This window comes from Pogoniulus pusillus, chromosome 21 (genome assembly GCF_015220805.1).
Source record: "Pogoniulus pusillus isolate bPogPus1 chromosome 21, bPogPus1.pri, whole genome shotgun sequence".
Lineage (NCBI taxonomy): Eukaryota > Metazoa > Chordata > Aves > Piciformes > Lybiidae > Pogoniulus > Pogoniulus pusillus.
The window spans coordinates 4790698-4809113 of NC_087284.1; the positions used below are offsets into that span (position 1 = coordinate 4790698).

The 18416-nt window shown below is 47.8% G+C and overlaps 1 protein-coding gene across 7 annotated transcripts in view; it reads left to right on the forward strand.

The window, feature by feature from the left end:
* Positions 1–15725, forward strand: part of SEMA5A (semaphorin 5A) — a 218561-nt gene extending 202836 nt beyond the window's left edge. For 6 of the 7 annotated variants that reach the window (XM_064160820.1, XM_064160823.1, XM_064160822.1 and 3 more), the window contains 4 exons: positions 4644–4799; positions 11134–11181; positions 12518–12729; positions 13984–15725. In XM_064160820.1, the coding sequence (XP_064016890.1) occupies positions 4644–4799; positions 11134–11181; positions 12518–12729; positions 13984–14103 (536 nt within the window). In that variant the 3' untranslated portion in view covers positions 14104–15725. The remainder of the gene's footprint in view (positions 1–4643; positions 4800–11133; positions 11182–12517; positions 12730–13983) is intronic. The other variant, XM_064160825.1, reaches the window with a different exon arrangement.
* The last annotated feature ends 2691 nt before the right edge of the window (positions 15726–18416 follow it).

Below are 18416 nucleotides of genomic sequence, written 5' to 3' on the forward strand. Positions count from 1 at the left end.
CTGGATGAGCTTGGAGGTCTCTTCCAACCTGTCTGATTCTATTCCATTCTATTCTAAAATTGAAGTTATCAGGTTTCAGGGCTGGATAAACAAAAATTGTATAATATTTGAGGTGGGTCAAACAACCTGGGAGACTTTTAATCACAAAGAACTGCATTTGTTATAACATTAAATCTTCACACCAAGCGAATTGCTGAGGTTGACATTTAGCATCACCATATCCTTCAAGCTGACAATGTTTGCCCTGTTTCCATGTAAAACATTGAGCAAACATTAATGCCCTTTGTGAAATATCTTATTCAGCTTTGGATGTCAAGAAGCAGGCTTCAACTTTTTTAATAACTGTGAAATATTAGTGAATGAAATGTCTCAGCACTCCTGCTCATTTTAGAGCATTATGAGTCATGACTTTTTCTGCAGTTTTGACTCTGCCTTCTGACCTCTGTTGGAGAAAATTAATTTCTTTCCTGCAGTTTAAGTGAGAAGTAGAGAGTGGAACCACATTAAACCAGTGAAAGTCCAGTGGGAAAATTTGTTTTCATTTATTACTGTATAATGGATTACAGGCAACAATAAATGGGAATAAGTATCTCTGATACCACAGTGTATTAGTTACTTAAGAACTCCAAGATTTCAAAGCAAAAGTTTTCTGCTCTTATGATGAAATTGTGCTTTGAAAGCACAAGCCCCAGCAGTTTGAATTTATGGATCTATTACCTGTGCTGAACTACAATTTCAGTTAATTTCCTTTTCTAGGTACTGCATGTCTTGCAGCAGAATAAAAATACCTACTTTGTCAAAATTAAAACAGATGGAACACTCAGTTCTTGTGTATTAAAAAAGACCCAAACAGAAAAGGACCTGAGGGTGCTGGTAGATAGTAGCTGAAGATGAGCCAGCAGTTTGCCCAAGTGGCCAAGAGAGCCAATGGCATCCTGGCCTGGACCAGGAACAGCGTGGCCAGTAGGACAAGGGAGGATATTCTGTCCCTGTACTCAGCACTGCTCAGGCCACACCTTGAGTGCTGTGTCCAGTTCTGGGCTCCTCAATTCAAGAGAGTTGTTGAGGTGCTGGAACATGTCCAGAGAAGGGCAGCAAAGGTGGTGAGGGGCCTGGAACACAGACCTGTGAGGGGAGGCTGAGGGAGCTGTCTACAACTACCTGAGGGGTGGTTGTGGCCAGGAGGAGGTTGCTCTCTTCTCTCAGGTGGCCAGCACCAGAACAAGAGGACACAGCCTCAGGCTGCGCCAGGGGAAATTTCGGCTCGAGGTGAGGAGAAAGTTCTTCACTGAGAGAGTCATTAGGCACTGGAATGGGCTGCCTGGGGAGGTGGTGGAGTCGTCGTCCCTGGGGCAGTTCAAGGCAAGGTTGGATGTGGCACTTGGTGCCATGGTCTAGCCTTGGGCACTGTGGTAAAGGGTTGGACTTGATGATCTCTGAGGTCTCTTCCAACCTTGGTGATACTGTGATACTGTGATACTGTGATACTGTGAGCTGGGGGTGTGCAGCCTGGAGAAGAGGAGGCTCAGGGCAGACCTCATTGCTGTCTACAATACCTGAAGGGAGGCCATAGCCGGGTGGGGTTGGTCTCTTCTGCCAGGCAAGCAGCAACAGAACAAGGGGACACAGTCTCAAGCTGTGCCGGGGAGGTCTGGGCTGGATGTATGGAGGAAGTTGTTGTCAGAGAGAGTGATTGGCATTGGAATGGGCTGCCCAGGGAGGTGGTGGAGTTACCATTGCTGGAGGTGTTGCAGCAAAGCCTGGCTGAGGCACTTAGTGCCATGGTCTGGTTGATTGGCTAGGGCTGGGTGCTAGGTTGGACTGGATGGTCTTTGAGGTCTCTTCCAACCTGCTTAATTCTATGATTGTATAGAACTCAGTTAATGATTTGATTTTTCAGGTTAAATAGTGTACTTTGAATGCAGAAGTTACATAGCTGCCCTGAGGATCTGTAAAGTGTCTTCAGAAGGTCAAAACTTGCACCCTAAATTTCTAAAGCAGGCATGTATATTAAGCATGCTGGTGCATGGGGGAATCTCTCCACAAGAGAACATGCACTCCCCAGGTCCCAACCTTGTAGTTTATGTGTTCTTAGTACATATTGTGGTGGTTTGAGGCTAATTGGAATATTTTATCACAGTATCACACAGTATCACAGTATCACCAAGGTTGGAAGAGACCTCACAGATCATCAAGTCCAACCCTTCACCACAGAGCTCAAGGCCAGACCATGGCACCAAGTGCCACGTCCAATCCTGCCTTGAACTGCCCCAGGGACGACGACTCCACCACCTCCCCGGGCAGCCCATTCCAGTGTCCAACGACTCTCTCAGGGAAGAACTTTCTCCTCACCTCCAGCCTAAATTTCCCCTGGTGCAGCTTGAGGCTGTGTCCTCTTGTTCTGGTGCTGGCCACCTGAGAGAAGAGAGCAACCTCCTCCTGGCTACAGCCTCCCTTCAGGTAGTTGTAGACAGCAATGAGGTCTGCCCTGAGCCTCCTCTTCTCCAGGCTAACCAATCCCAGCTCCCTCAGCCTCTCCTCGTAGGGCTGTGCTCAAGGCCTCTCCCCAGCCTCGTCGCCCTTCTCTGGACACGCTCAAGCATCTCAATGTCCCTCCTAAACTGGGGGCCCAGAACTGAACACAGCACTCAGGGTGTGGTCTAACCAGTGCAGAGTACAGGGGCAGAATGACCTCCCTGCTCCTGCTGACCACACCATTCCTGATGCAGGCCAGGATGCCACTGGCTCTCTTGGCCACCTGGGCACACTGCTGGCTCATGTTCAGGTGGGTATCAATCAGCACCCCCAGATCCCTTTCTGTTTGGCTGCTCTCCAGCCACTCCGACCCCAGCCTGTGTCTCTGCATGGGGTTGTTTTACTGAGAGAAATTAAATCCTTAGCTGTGAGAAGAAGGAAACCAACAGTAATTTATATCCCTAGTTTTCTGCTGAGAAACACAACTCGTCAAAATATACACAAGACACTCACTGCTTACACACTTCTCAGTTTGCTCTCACTTCTGGCTGTGCCTGCTTCCTGGCAGTCTGTTCTCTGTGGTTGCCTCTGCCTTAACTCTAATCTGACCTAACCCTTTTCCCTCTGACCTCCTTGTCGTTTTTTTTTGACATCTCACCTCAGATCTCTTCCCATTTATCATGTGAGATATGCAGGGATTGATCTGGTTACTTCTGAAGGGAGAGGGGAGGAGGTTTGGGTTTGGGATCCTCCCAGGGACTCTGATTGTTCTGGGAGGGGTGTTTTGTTTCTTGTGTTGTTTTTAATTGGTGTATAACTGTGTGTATTTGTGTATAGCTGCTTGTATATTGTGCTAAGCTGTAAATAGAGCTTCATTCTTAACTTCCAGCCCGCTGAGTCTAGTCTAGGTGATTCTTTTAAGTGGGGGTGAGGTGGATAACACCCAAACCATCACACATATCCATGAGAGTTCCAGGGAAAGCTTATGAATATGCCAAGTACTTCTGAGAGGTGTTTTATGTTTGTCTGCCCACAGTCCTCATATTTTATGCATGCAGGTGCTACTCTGGTGGTGTTCTCTGGGGTTGTAGGGATGAAAGTGACAGCCTTCCTTGTGCTACCCTCTTGATTGCAAAATGTGCTGAGCTCTATAGCTTATCACTCAGCTCAAACTGCTAGGTCGACTCCGGCCAGTTTCAGGGTCTCTGCAGGCATCTTCACTTCCTTATCACAGTATTATTAGGATTGAAAGAGACCTCACAGATCATCAAGTCCAACCCTTTACCACAGAGCTCAAGGCCAGACCATGGCACCAAGTGCCACGTCCAGTCCTGCCTTGAACAGCTCCAGGGACGGCGACTCCACCACCTCCCCGGGCAGCCCATTCCAGTGTCCAATGACTCTCTCAGTGAAGAACTTTCTCCTCACCTCCAGCCTAAATCTTGAGGTGAGATGTCAAAAAGACAACAATGAGGTTAGAGGAAAGAGGGTTAGGTTGGATTATGGGTGTAAGTTGCAGCAAAAGAGGTTCTGCCTCAACACAAGGGGGAACTTCTTTACTGTAAGGGTCCCAGAGCACTGGCACAGGCTGCCCAGAGAGGTTGTGGAGTCTCCTTCTCTGGAGCCTTTCAAGGCCTGTCTGGATGTGTTCCTCTGTGATCTGTGCTAGATTGTGTGGTCCTGCTCTGGCAGGGGGGTTGGACTGGATGATCTTCATGGGTCCACTTCAACCCCTAATATCCTGTGAGCCTGTAAAGAGTTAAGGCAGAAGCAACCATACAGATGGCCAGAGAAAAGGAACAGAAGTGAGACCTGAGCAGTGAGTGTCTCATCTACATTTTGACAAGTTGGGTTTCTCAGCAGAAGAAGGGGTGATAGAGGGTACTGGTGTCTTTATATCTTTCTTCTCACAGCTGAGCATTTAATTTCTCTCAGTAAAATACTCCAATTAGCCTCAAACCAGCACTACACTCTACATTTCAGAGGCTTTTGCCAAAGCCAAACTGCCTTCATTTTATCGTCACGAAAGAGCTGTCCTTTGATAATTGGTAGTAGCTGGGGATGAGTGGCTGTTGTAATTCAAAATACAGACTGTTTCTCTCTTACTTGGTGCCCTTGAAGCATGAATTTGCAGTGCTGGCATGTGTGTCCCTCTCTGCCTCTTGCAGACAGCTGGTCCGAGTGGTCCGAGTGGTCCGACTGCGACTCATCTGGCTTCCAGTTCCGCGTCCGCCAGTGCATCGTTTTGTTCCCCGTGGGCAATCAGTGCAGAGGCAATACCACAGAGAGCAGAGCCTGTGCTTTGGACTCCAACTTTATACCAGGTGAGGCCAACCTGCTCCTTGAAAGCTTAGTGAAATGTCTCAACTTTTTAGGAGCGAGGCATAGTAATGACTTAGACTGTGCCACGCAGCGCCAAGAGCTGGAACAGAACTTGCCTTTTGTCAGCCAAAGCATGCTGGTCTGCTGTGTACAGCCAGTGTTGCTAGACCTAGTCTCATGAAGATCTGCCTCGGGGCACTGTGTACTGTGGATCTGCCCCTATTGTCACTGTCTGGGATTTGAGTTGGTTTCATACCATGTTGCAGGTCCCTCCTGTCTGCTTGGTAGTACGGTGCAGGGATGACTGCAGAAAACCAGGAGGGGTAGTTTGGTTTTACTTTAATTTATGTGGTTTTGAGGTTATTAGAGAAACATGTTGCAGAATTAGCTGCTTGCTTGCCCGTGGGAAATGTGGTCAAGGCCCTCACATAGATCAGTGTGATCAAAGGCAAAGCCACACGGACTCCAGACCATACAATGTGAATTATCACAGTATCACAGTATCATCTGGGTTGGAAGAGACCTCACAGATCATCAAGTCCAACCCTTTACCACAGAGCTCAAGGCTAGACCATGGCACCAAGTGCCACGTCCAGTCCTGCCTTGAACAGCTCCAGGGACGGCGACTCCACCACCTCCCCGGGCAGCCCATTCCAGTGTCCAATGACTCTCTCAGGGAAGAACTTTCTCCTCACCTCCAGCCTAAATCTCCCCTGGCACAGCCTGAGGCTGTGTCCTCTCCTTCTGGTGCTGGCCACCTGAGAGAAGAGAGCAACCTCCTCCTGGCCACAACCTCCCCTCAGGTAGTTGCAGACAGCAATAAGGTCTGCCCTGAGCCTCCTCTTCTCCAGGCTAACCAATCCCAGCTCCCTCAGCCTCTCATGCCAGAGACATTTATTGATCATTTGACTCTCAACAAATACCCTCAGGGCCACGAGTCACACGCCTACACATTAGCATAATGAGTTAAAGACAACCCACACCATCAGCATAAACCACACCTTGCTTTCCTCATTAACGAGGTGTCTGTTGTCTATCCCTTCTGAGATAAGGTAACCAGCAGCTGGTGGGAACCAAGGCCTGTTATTATCCTTAGAATCATAGAATCAAGCAGGTTGGAAGAGACCTCCAAGCTCAGCCAGTCCAACCTAGCACCCAGCCCTGGCCAATCAACCAGACCATGGCACTAAGTGCCTCATTCAGCCTTTGCTTGAACACCTCCATGGACAGTGCCTCCACCACCTCCCTGGGCAGCCCATTCCAATGCCCATCACTCTCTCTGTGAAGAACTTCCTCCTAACATCCAGCCTATACTTCCCCCAGCACAACTTGAGACTGTGTCCCCTTGCTCTATTCCTGGTTGCCTGGCAGAAGAGGCCAACCCCCACCTGGCTACAGCCTCCCTTCAGGTAGTTGTAGACTTTCTTCACTTTGCATTCCCACAGAAGCATTCCTCTAGATTTTGAGGTGTGCATATACAGCAAAGTGGGGCTGTGATTGTTAACTTGGAAATGGTTTCACAGAGTCCCTTAAATGAACAATTGCATAGAAAAGTAAATACTGTTAACTCTACCTCAGGTGCTTATCACTTGATAGGGCTGCTAAGTATCTGATGGGTAGTCACATCATGTACTGTTCTATAGTACTTGTCAGAACTCATAACTGCACCTCTCTGGTTTTTAAATCACAACAGCAATTTAAATCCACACAATGGTATGGGTGGCCACATTGCATTCCTGTCAACAGCTTTCTGGCTGTGTGCATTAGAATAAGCTGGCAGTCTATTCACAGGCAGAAATTTGCATTTTAATGTATCATTGCAAATGTAATTCTGTTGACTCAGTACAGCAACCTTAGAATCATAGAATGGTTTAGGTTGGAAGGGACCTCAAGGATCATCCAGTTCCAACTCACTGCCATAGGCAGGGACACCTCCCACTAGAACAGGTTGCTCAAGGCCTCATCCAACCTGGCCTTGAACACCTCCAGGGAGGGAGCATCCACAACTTCCCTGGGCAACCTGTGCCAGTGTCTCACCACCCTTTCCTAACATCTAGTTTGAATTTCCCCTCTTCTGTTTTAAACCCCTTACTTCTTGTCCTTTTTTTTTCTGTGACTACTTAGTGTCTTGGTTCTAGTTTAAATTTCCCAGAGACTCAAATATAGTTAATAGAAACAACAACAATTTATAGGATGTTTTTCCCTCTTCCCCCTTCTTTCCCAAAGGAAAGGAATTAGATGTAGAGAGGAGGAGGTAAAGCACACCCAAATAAAGAATCTCACTTCTATTTGGAATTTAAAAGAAGAATTTTTCTAACAATAAATAAAAGGTATTTGAGGTAGGGAAGTGACAAAAGGTACAAGGAAGGGAAGAGAAGATACAAAATAAGAAAATACAACCAGGCTTGATGGCAGTGGCTTTGTCTGCCTCGTGGGTTATGGCCATGTGGCAAAACAGGGAAACAGGATGGTGATGCTGGATGGGGAGGCAGGGAGAGAGAGGAACAGGAAGCTCCTCTGTATTTTCTAGTGGTCTAGTCAGAAAGTGGGAGTGGGCTAACCACCACACCTGGCAGTGTTTGGACCCACTCGCCAGGGAGGGGTAGGAGGTCTAGGGGTCAGGGTCAAGACCACACCCCCAGGAGAGTTAACCCTTTACACTTGGTACAGTATAGTATCACAGTATCCCCAAGGTTGGAAGAGACCCCAAAGATCATCCAGTCCAACCCTTTACCACAGAGCTCAAGGCCAGACCATGGCACCAAGTGCCACGTCCAGTCCTGCCTTGAACAGCTCCAGGGACGGCGACTCCACCACCTCCCCGGGCAGCCCATTCCAGTGTCCAATGACTCTCTCAGGGAAGAACTTTCTCCTCACCTCCAGCCTAAATTTCCCCTGGCACAGCCTGAGGCTGTGTCCTCTTGTTCTGGTGCTGGCCACCTGAGAGAAGAGAGCAACCTCCTCCTGGCCACAACCTCCCCTCAGGTAGTTGTAGACAGCAATAAGGTCACCCCTGAGCCTCCTCTTCTCCAGGCTAACCAATCCCAGCTCCCTCAGCCTCTCCTCGTAGGGCTGTGCTCAAGGCCTCTCCCCAGCCTCGTCGCCCTTCTCTGGACACGCTCAAGCATCTCAATGTCCCTCCTAAACTGGGGGCCCCAGAACTGAACACAGCACTCAAGGTGTGGTCTAAGCAGTGCAGAGTACAGGGGCAGAATGACCTCCCTGCTCCTGCTGGCCACACCATTCCTGATGCAGGCCAGGATGCCATTGGCTCTCCTGGCCACCTGGGCACACTGCTGGCTCATGTTCAGGTGGGTATCAGTCAGCACCCCCAGATCCCTCTCTGTCTGGCTGCTCTCCAGCCACTCTGACCCCAGCCTGTATCTCTGCATGGGGTTGTTGTGGCCAAAGTGCAGCACCCTGCACTTGGAGCTATTGAACCCCATCCCCTTGGACTCTGCCCATCTGTCCAGGTGGTCAAGGTCCTGTTGCAGAACCATTCTGCCCTCCAGCCCAGCCACATCTGCCCCCAGCTTGGTGCCATCTGCAGACTTGCTGGTGACTGACTCAATGTCAGTACAACATAACAACTCACCAAATGCAAACACTTTTATGGTGAATGATGCAGAATGCTTTAACTGCCAAATGCTACTTTTCCCACAAAAAACAATGTGAAAATTATCCATGTGAGAGCAAAAATTCCCACATTGTACTTCCCTCCTTTCCTCAGGATTTTGAAGAAGGTCCATTAATATTCCCATTCTGCTTAAGCCAACGTAGGCTCTACATGTTGCTCTGGAAAGGGGGCATTTTCAGACTCTGAACTCGAGCCACCTCTTCTCCCACCTGTCTGGTTTGTTTGCCACACTCCCTCAGATTACCTGTATCACAGCAGATAAGCTCATGCCCATTACTCTTACCTTAGCCAAACTCATTTGCTTTCTTGGGATTGCTCAGCTCACTTTCACTCCTCCAGCTCCTCTGATTCAGAGTTCCTCCCTCCATCTCTTTCTGATTCCTTCCTTTCCTCAGCTAGTGTGTTAGTTTGTCCATGTGGTGGTTTGGGTGTTACCTGCCCCCCCTACACTATTGCCTAGTTTTGTAAAGCTCTTCTGCAGCTCTCCACACAATGCCCTTGTCCACCTTAAATCTGTATTATCAACAAATATCAAAGCCACATTTACCTCCTGCTTTTCTAGCTCTTAGCTGAAAGCCTCTGCAGAAGTGAATCATAGAATTAGTCAGGGTTTGAAGAGACCACAAGGAGCAGCCAGTTCCAACCCCCCTGCCATGGGCAGGGACACCCTACCCTAGAGCAGGCTGCACACAGCCTCAGCCAGCCTGGCCTTAAACACCTCCAGGGATGGGGCCTCAACCACCTCCCTGGGCAACCCATTCCAGCCTCTCACCACTCTCCTGATGAACAACTTCCTCCCCACCTTCAGCCTGACTCTCCCCACCTCCCCATCTCCAGCTCTGCTCCCTTTCCCCCAGTCCTGTCACTCCCTGATAGCCTAAAAAGTCCCTCCCCAGGTTTTTTGTAGCCCACTTCAGATCCTGGAAGGCCACAAGAAGGTCACCTGGGAGCCTCCTCTGCTCCAGCCTGCACAGCCCCAACCCTTTCAGTCTGTGCTCACAGCAGAGCTGCTGCAGCCCTCTGAGCATCTTCCTGGCCCTTCTCTGGACACACTCCAGCATCTCCACAGCCCTCTTGTAGTGGGGGCTCCAGAACTGGATGCAGTAAATAAGTGGTAAGCTTCCTCTACATCAACAGGTGGACACCCAGTACTACACTGGTTTCTATCTTTTCCCTCATCTTGTTTGTTGCTTGGAAAGCCTTTGGCAAAGAACTGAAAAGACTTTGGTGAAATCCAGGTAAGCTGTGATTTACACCACCCCCATCCTTTCAGAGAGGTTCAAGAAGTTTGCTTGGCACCACTTCCCTTCACAGAAGCCATGGTCCTTTTGATTCAGGAGGTTTCCAAAGTCAAAGTGGTTAGGATACAGGCTGGAATTCCATTTTATTACTTTTCAGCAGTCGTCTTTGTGTTCAGATTTGTAAATTCCCTCTTCACATTAGTGCTAGATGTGGCTTCTAGAAGTAATGAGCCCATTTGGACACAAGGTAATTAAGCTCTCATTAATTTTACTGCTCAGAAAATCAACACTTCCTTAACGTGCTTAGACTCCACAAAGAATGTTTTCATGAGTTCAAGGCAGGATTGGACGTGGCACTTGGTGCCATGGTCTAGCCTTGAGCTCTGTGGTAAAGGGTTGGACTTGATGCTCTGTGAGGTCTCTTCCAACCTTGTGATACTCTGTGTGTGTGTGTGGAGGTATAGGCTGGTTGTTAGGAGGAAGTTCTTCCCAGAGAGAGTGATTTGCCCTTGGAATGTGGAGGTGTTCAAGTAACGACCTTGGAGGTGGTGATGTTGGCCATCTGTGGAGCTGTTGAAGCAAAGCCTGGCTGAGGCACTTAGTGCCATGGTCTGGTTGATTGGCTAGGGCTGGGTGCTAGGTTGGGCTGGATGATCTTGGAGGTCTCTTCCAATCTACTTGATTCTATGGTTCTATGATTGTCTAGGGCTAGGTGCTAGGCTGGACTGGATGAGCTTGGAGGTCTCTTCCAACCTGCTTGATTCTCTGATTCTATGATTAGCTAAGGCTTGATGCTAGTTTGGACTGGATGATCTTGGAGGTCTCTTCCAACCTGCTTGATTCTATGATTGGACAGGGCTGGGTGCTAGGTTGGACTGGATGATCTTGGAGGTCTCTTCCAATCTGCTTGATTCTATGGTTCTATGATTGTCTAGGGCTGGGTGCTGGGTAGGACTGGATGAGCTTGGAGGTCTCTTCCAATCTACTTGATTCTATGGTTCTATGATTGTCTAGGGCTGGGTGCTGGGTAGGACTGGATGAGCTTGGAGGTCTCTTCCAACCTGCTCGATTCACTGATTCTATGATTGGATAGGGCTGGGTGCTAGGTTGGACTGGGTGATCTTGAAGGTCTCTTCCAACCTGCTCTATTCTATGATTCTATGAACTCCCTATTTTTGTGTCAGCATTTCAGTATTATTTTCTTCCAGACCAACACAAAAAAAATCCCCAAACCCTAAACAATATAGAATGAAAACAACTTTTGCTTGGGAATCAAAGGAACCCGAAGATGCCGTGGGACCTTTTTGTTATTTCTACCACATAGTCAACATCTTTTTTGCTTTGAATTTGGAATGAACGTAGCAGAATGAATTTCCAAACCCTTACTGTGGTAATCAAGCTGATAGCTCCTATATATTTTTGGTCTCCTTTGCATAAGTGGTTTGTTTCTTTTTCTAGAAGTATCAGTGGCACGATCCAGCAGCATAGAAGAAAAAAGATGTGGCGGTAAGCTTTTGGGCTCTGGATGTGTATTAAATGCTCTAGATGTGTATTGAAAGCAGGATTGTGATTCAAAGGTAGCAAGGTTTTGCTCATTCTGCCAGATGGCACTATCTGTGAGAGAACTAGAAGAAAGCAGAGATGGTGATGGTGTAGGTGACTGGAGAAAGAATCCCTATGTATGTACTGGAAAATGGCTTCAAGCTGCGACTGGGTAGGTTTAGACTGGACATTAGGAATTGTTTTTTCATGGTGTCTTGGGTTCAAATGCAGGTTCCCAGAGATCCTAATAAATTTAATAGACCCAATGACAATTTATAGAATTTATGGAGTGCCCTCCCCTCTTCCCCCTCCTTTTCCCAAAAAAGACAGGGAGAGAGAAAGGTAGAGACACCCAAACAAATCAATCTCACTCGATTTGGAAGTTAAAAAAAAAGGAAAAAGTTTAACAATAACTTAGAAAAGGTATGGGAGGTAGGGGAGTTTACAAAGGATAAGGAAGGGACAACAGCAAAATACAAACAGGGATGGATACAACCCGAGTAGTGTGATGGTGTCTCTGCCTCATGGCTGCCACATGGTGTGCTGGTATGCAGTATGAGTGTGTGTCAAGAGGGAGCCAAGGAAAAAGAGGATGAGGTGCAGGAAGTGCTCCTCTTTTATACCACAGGAAATGGGGGGAGTGGGCTAACCATCACCTGGAGTGTGGCCCACCCCTGGGGAGGGGCCAAGACCCCTAGGGTCAGGTTTAGGGTTACTCCCCCAGGAGTGTTAACCCTATACACATGGAAAGAGAGGTCAGGCATTGGAATGAGCTGCCCAGGGAGGTGGTTGAGTCACTGAGCTTGGATGTGTTTAAAGGTCATTTGGATGTGGTGCTTGGGCATGTGGTTTAGGGTGAACTTTGTAGAGTAGGGATATGGGTTGGACTTGGTGATCTTGAGGGTCTTTTCCAGCCTGAATGTTTCTATGATTCTGTGATTACCTACCTAATTGTTATCTGTAGCATGGCTTTGCCATGCAGCCTGAAGAAACCTTTGGCTGAACTATCAAAGCATGCAAAATGCAATTGATTCATCTGTTATTTGGAATTTGGACCCATACAAAAAAATCTCAGTCCCAATGCTTGCAGAGTTGTATGAGGATCTCAGATCCCTTCAGGGGAGTGCAATGCATTTGCTACTGTAGGAATAAAGCCTTGCAATAGAAATGTTTCTGGGAAGCAGATGAAGTTTCTCTTCTCTCTGGGTCTAGCACTTGCCCACATTTTTTCTCCCCCAAGCCTAAGCTTTTACTGCTACTTTCTTCAGAATAAGATTGTCTTCTGCTCTCCACTCTGCAGAGTTCAACGTGTTTCACATGATGGCAGTGGGATTAAGTAGCTCTATCCTTGGCTGCCTGCTCACCCTGCTTGTTTACACTTACTGCCAACGCTATCAGCAGCAGTCCCACGATGCCACTGTCATCCATCCAGTGTCACCAGCTCCTCTGAACACCAGCATTACCAACCAGATCAACAAGCTGGACAAGTATGATTCTGTAGAAGCCATCAAGGTGAGAAGTGGGTTGGGAGCTCTGGAATGTACAAGGTCTTGTAACGACAGGACAAGAGGTAATGGGTTTGAAGCAGCAGAGGGGAGATTTGAACTTGATGTTAGGCAGAAGTTGTTTGCAGTGAGGGTGGTGAGACACAGGCAGAGGTTGCCCAGGGAGGTTGTGGAGCACAGAAGCACAGAATGTGATCTTTGATCACATTCTGTGCTTCTGTGCTCCACAACCTCCCTGGAGGTGTTCCAAGGCCAGGCTGGATGAGGCCCTGAGCAACCTGTTGTAGTGGGAGGTGTCCCTGCCTGTGGCAGGGGGTTGGAACTGGCTGATCCTTGTGGTCCCTTCCAACCCTGACTGCTTCTATGATTCTATAAATACTCATATCTCTTAACCCCCCCCAGGATTTATAGTCTTAAGACCTTCAGATGCTTCTCTTGCATATTGCATTTGGAAACCAAGGATTCAATGCAATAAAGAGAAACCAGTTCTCATTCAGTAAAAAGATGAGTAAGACATTCTTGTAGAAAGAACTGAATATGCTCTGGAGCTCCTATTACAAGGAGGATGTGAAGTGTGTTTAGAGCAGGGCCAGGAGGATGCCCAGAGGGCTGCAGCAGCTCTGCTGTGAGCACAGACTGAAAGAGTTGGGGCTGTTTGATCTGGAGAAGAGGAGGTTCCCAGGTGACCTTCTTGTGGCCTTCCAGAATATGAAGAGGGCCTACAGAAAAGCTGGGGAGGGACTTTTGAGGCTGTCAAGGAGTGGCAGGACTGGGGGGAATGGAGCAAAGCTGGAGGTGGGGAGGTTCAGATTGGAGTTGAGGAGGAAGTTGTTGAGCATGAGAGTGGTGAGAGGCTGGACTGGGTTGCCCAGGGAGGTGGTTGAGGCCCCATGGCTGGAGGTGTTTCAGGCCAGGCTGGCTGAGGCTGTGTGCAGCCTGCTCTAGGGTAGGGTGTCCCTGGGCATGGCAGGGGGGTTGGAACTGGCTGCTCCTCGTGGTCCACTCCAACCCTGCCTGATTCTATGATTCTATGTGTGACTTCAAAGTGTTTTTAACTAGAAAATTAGTTTTATGATACTGAAGGAAAAGTACCTGGCAATGCTTTCTTGTGTAGCATTGCTTTCTTCTCAATGCCTTTTGGACTTACATACTGTGTCCAGATATTGGCCACAAACATGGTCTTGGTGAAGTAGCAGTCAATGATCACCTTTCTTCTGTCCTTACCATTTTCTTCTCTCTTTTATTTTCTTCTTCTTCCCAGGCATTTAACAAAAACAACCTGATTCTGGAGGAGAGAAACAAATACTTCAATCCACATCTCACTGCAAAGACTTATTCCAATACCTATTTCACAGACTTCAACAATTATGATGAGTACTAATGGGCTTCTGCATTTTCTGGCCTCCTGTAACTCCCCAGTCCCCAAGGCTTGTACTGCTTGACTGCTCATGTGTTTGAGGCTTCAGAGATGAAGTTCAGAGACATTCCAAGCACAATCTAAGCCATCAGTGTCCCATTGCTGCCAAAAGCTCCAAACTCCTGTTTGTGATATGATGTTTTCTTTGCAGAGTGCAAGGTTAGCCTTCGGTGTCCGGTGCGGCTACAGCCCCTTGGTGTTGCTGGACCACTCGTGAGGACTGAATTGCTTCACCTCCTTTCATAAACTTCCACTTAGATTTCTCTAACAGGTGACAATTTCTGAGCTTTAAAACAAACAAAACACCCAACAACAGCAAAAGCTGCCCCTTGAAACTGTGCCAGGAGTATAAATTTTAGGCATTGTCTTCTGTTTGCCATGAGGTTTGAAAAGGGGAGCTCTGCTCTTAGCCGTGAAGCCCTCACTGCAGCCTCCTCAAGTTCAGACCACCAAAAAGAGCTTGCTGGAAACAAGAAGAAGAATCAAAACCATGGTGGTTTAGCTACGCTCTGCAGTACCTCTGGGTTCTGTAAGGCTGGTCTGCCCAGGCTGTAAATCACTCCAGCTTCAGTTCAGCTGTTCAAAGTGCGGAGACATAAGGCTGTAGCGAGGGACAATGAAACCAGAAAGCCACAGAGTTCATCATTGCCAGTTCCAAGACAAGCCCAGGCACATGAAGGCTTCACCTAGTTCAGTTTAATTTTTGGCAGAGGGCTTGCTCATAGAAGGGCAGATAGGGGAGGCCCACTGGAAGGTTGTTCTGTGTGTTGTCAGGGCACCAGCCTGGCTGCAGCCTACAGGTTTGCATGAGTCGTGGCATCTCACAGGCTTTCCCTCTGGTGCATGCAGGTGGGAACCCCCTCGTTTCTGCTGTAGCACTCATCATCAGGCTTGGCAGATAGGGGAGGCCCACTGGAAGGTTGTTCTGTGTGTTGTCAGGGCACCAGCCTGGCTGCAGCACACAGGTTTGCATGAGTCGTGGCATCTCACAGGCTTTCCCTCTGGTGCATGCAGGTGGGAACCCCCTCGTTTCTGCTGTAGCACTCATCATCAGGCTTGGCACAGAAGGGGTATGACTGCACCACGTTCTGAGTGTTGTCTCAGGCTCTCAGGGGTATGTAGGCATAATCACAGAGCTGCTTTTCTCTTTCTGGCTTTTACTTCATATGCAGGAGTCTTGACAAACAAATGTGGCTCAGAAAATGCAGCTGCATTTGCAAAGCGTCGTCTCATTGTGCTGCTGTGCCTGACTCATGCTAGTCAGCCCCTAGAGGAGAATGGTTATGGTGTTTTAAGTGATTTTCTTGCTGAACTTCATTAATGTAAATATTTAAACTACTGTTTGAGTTTTCAGTCTCCAGCAGGAGAGGGAACACAAGGAGTTTTTGTACCATTTGGCTTTGTTCTGTCTGTCTGCACTCTCATTCGTGGCATTGCTGGGGTTTTTGACTGAAACTCCAAGATGGGTAACTAAAAAGGAAAGGGCAGGGATTGGTGACAGATTTTCCAGAGTCCTTAGTGGCAGGGGGGTTTAACTCTCAGAATCTTGTGTGAACTAATTAAATGTGAATATTAGGGATTCAAAATTTGGACTGTCAATATTTTTTTTCAAGCCTGCTAGATGCTAGAGCATGACTCCAGAATGTGATGGTTTGGGTGTTCCCTGCCCACCCCCCACGCTGGAAAATCACCCAGGCTAGACTCAGCTGCTCTGTAAATTGAATGAAGCTTTCTATTTACAGCTTAGCACAATAGACAAGCAGAGATTTACAGTATCTACAGCTATAGACAGAAATAGACAAGTTAAAAAGTAATACAGAAACACAACAGCCCTCCCAGAAACCAGAGTCTCCAGGAGGGGCTCCCAATCACCCTTCTGCTTTCTCCCCACCCCTCTACTATACCCCAGACTTTGCCTTATGCTCAAGGTAGTTTGGAGAGTTGGCCAGGGGGGTTAGGAAGCAGAAGGATTAGTTACACAGACAGCAGGTTAGGTTAGAGAGAGAAGTTCATGCAGCTCCAAGAGACAGAGAACAACTCCCTTATCTATATTTATGTTGTCATAGGATATTAGGATGATAAGGGTTGGAAGAGACCCAAAGAGATCATCAAGTCCAACCCCCCTGCCAGAGCAACACAATCCTATCTAGCACAGATCACAGAGGAACACATCCAGACAGGCTTGAAATTCTCCAGAGAAGGAGACTCCACAACCTCTCTGGGCAGCCTGTGCCAGTGCTCTGGGAGCCTTACAGTAAAGAAGTTCCCCCTTGTGTTGAGGCAGAACCTCCTGTGCTGCAGCTTACACCCATTGCTGCTTGTCCTGTCCCAGGCAGCAGTGAGCAGAGCCTGTCCCCCCACTCCTGGCAGTCCTCAGATACTTATAAACATTTATCAAATCCCCTCTCAGTCTTCTCCTCTCCAGACTAAGCAGCCCCAGGTCCCTCAGCCTCTCCTCATAAGCCATGCTCTCCAGCCCCCTCATCATCCTCCTAGCCCTCTGCTGGAGCCTCTCCAGCAGATGCCTGTCCCTCTTAAACTGGGGAGCCCAAAACTGAGCACAGTATTCAAGATGAGGTCTCAGCAGGTCAGAGTAGAGGAGGAGGAGAACCTCCCTTGATCTGCTGGACACACTCCTAATACACCCCAGAATCCCATTGGCCTTCTTGGCCACAAGGGCACATTGCTGTTAGCCACCATGTTATATTCTTCTTATCCATCTCAGCAAGCCTATGAGTGCAGTAGACATCACCATTGTTAGCCTATAATCTAATTCTTCTCACCAAAATATCCCAGCTAGGCTCAAAGTAGCACACAAGAATACCAGGAAAGTTTGCAAGGAGCAGCAGATTGGATGTTCCCAATCCTATGTTTTAAGCTCTTGATCATTAGGCTACCCTAGGATAGGCAAGCAGAGAAAAAACTTGTACAGATTATAATGGCTCACAGCTATGTAGAAAGAAAAGGCCATTTAACATGTGAGACTGAGTACTGCTTTGGTACAGCACAGCAAGGGCAAACTGTGTCTAATGACAGCAATGCTGAGTGGGGATGGATCTGAATGTGGCACTATGTATCACAGTATCACCAAGGTTGGAAGAGACCTCATTGATAGTCAAGTCCAACCCTTTACCACAGAGCTCAAGGCCAGACCATGGCACCAAGTGCCACGTCCAGTCCTGCCTTGAACAGCTCCAGGGACGGCGACTCCACCACCTCTCCGGGCAGCCCATTCCAAATGGGCTGCTTCCAGGCTCTGTTCTGCAGTAAAAATGAAATCAGCTGCAAACCAAGTCTACAACTTGGTGTCTACTTGGTGTCTTGCTGGCTACAACTACCTGAAGGGAGGCTGTAGCCAGGTGGGGTTGGTCTATTCTCCCAGGCAAGCAGCAACAGAACAAGGGGGCACAGTCTCAAGTTGTGTCCTAGAGGCTGGATGTTAGGAGGAAGTTGTTGGCAGAGAGAGTGATTGGCATTGGAATGGGCTGCCCAGGGAGGTGGTGGAGTCACCATCCCTGGAGGTGTTCAAGAAAAGCCTGAATGAGGCACTTAGTGCCATGGTCTGGTTGACTGGCTAGGGCTGGGTGCTAGGTTGGACTGGGTGATCTTGGAGGTCTCTTCCAACCTGGTTGATTCTATGATCTAGATGTAGTCTCAAGTTGTGCCATGGGAGGTATAGGCTGGATGTGTTCAAGAAAACACTGCATGAGGCTCTTAGTGCCATAGTCTGGTTGCTTGGATAGGGCTGGGTGCTAGGTTGGACTGGATGAGCTTGGATGTCTCTTCCAACCTGCTTGATTCTGTGACTCTATGATAGTTATATTGGCCTTTTCTGTGTCATACAAGTTGTCTTTCTCTTTCTATCACACTAAGTACAAGAGCTTTATTGAAATGGCTGTCCCATTTATTCATTGATGGGCTATAATACTCCTAATCAATATTATGGTGGAGTCCATTTGGCCCACAGCATTGTCATTTTTTCAGCAAATGAGAGTCATTTGCTGTCTCATACATAAATAAAAAGGAAATTTATGCCTTTTGCTCTTGCAATTAACTCTGCTTGTTCTTTGTGCAGAAAGAAATAAAGGCAGTCTTACTTTTCTGGAATAAATCATCAGTAAGTTTAATGTGAAAATGTGGGATGGGAAGGGAGAGGTTGAAGAATGTACTTTGTAGTGTACATCTTCATGAAACGTGTTACAGCCTGTCTTCTGTAGAGTCTGCTTCACAGAATTAACCAGGGTGGAAAAGACCTCTAAGATCATCAAGTCCAACCT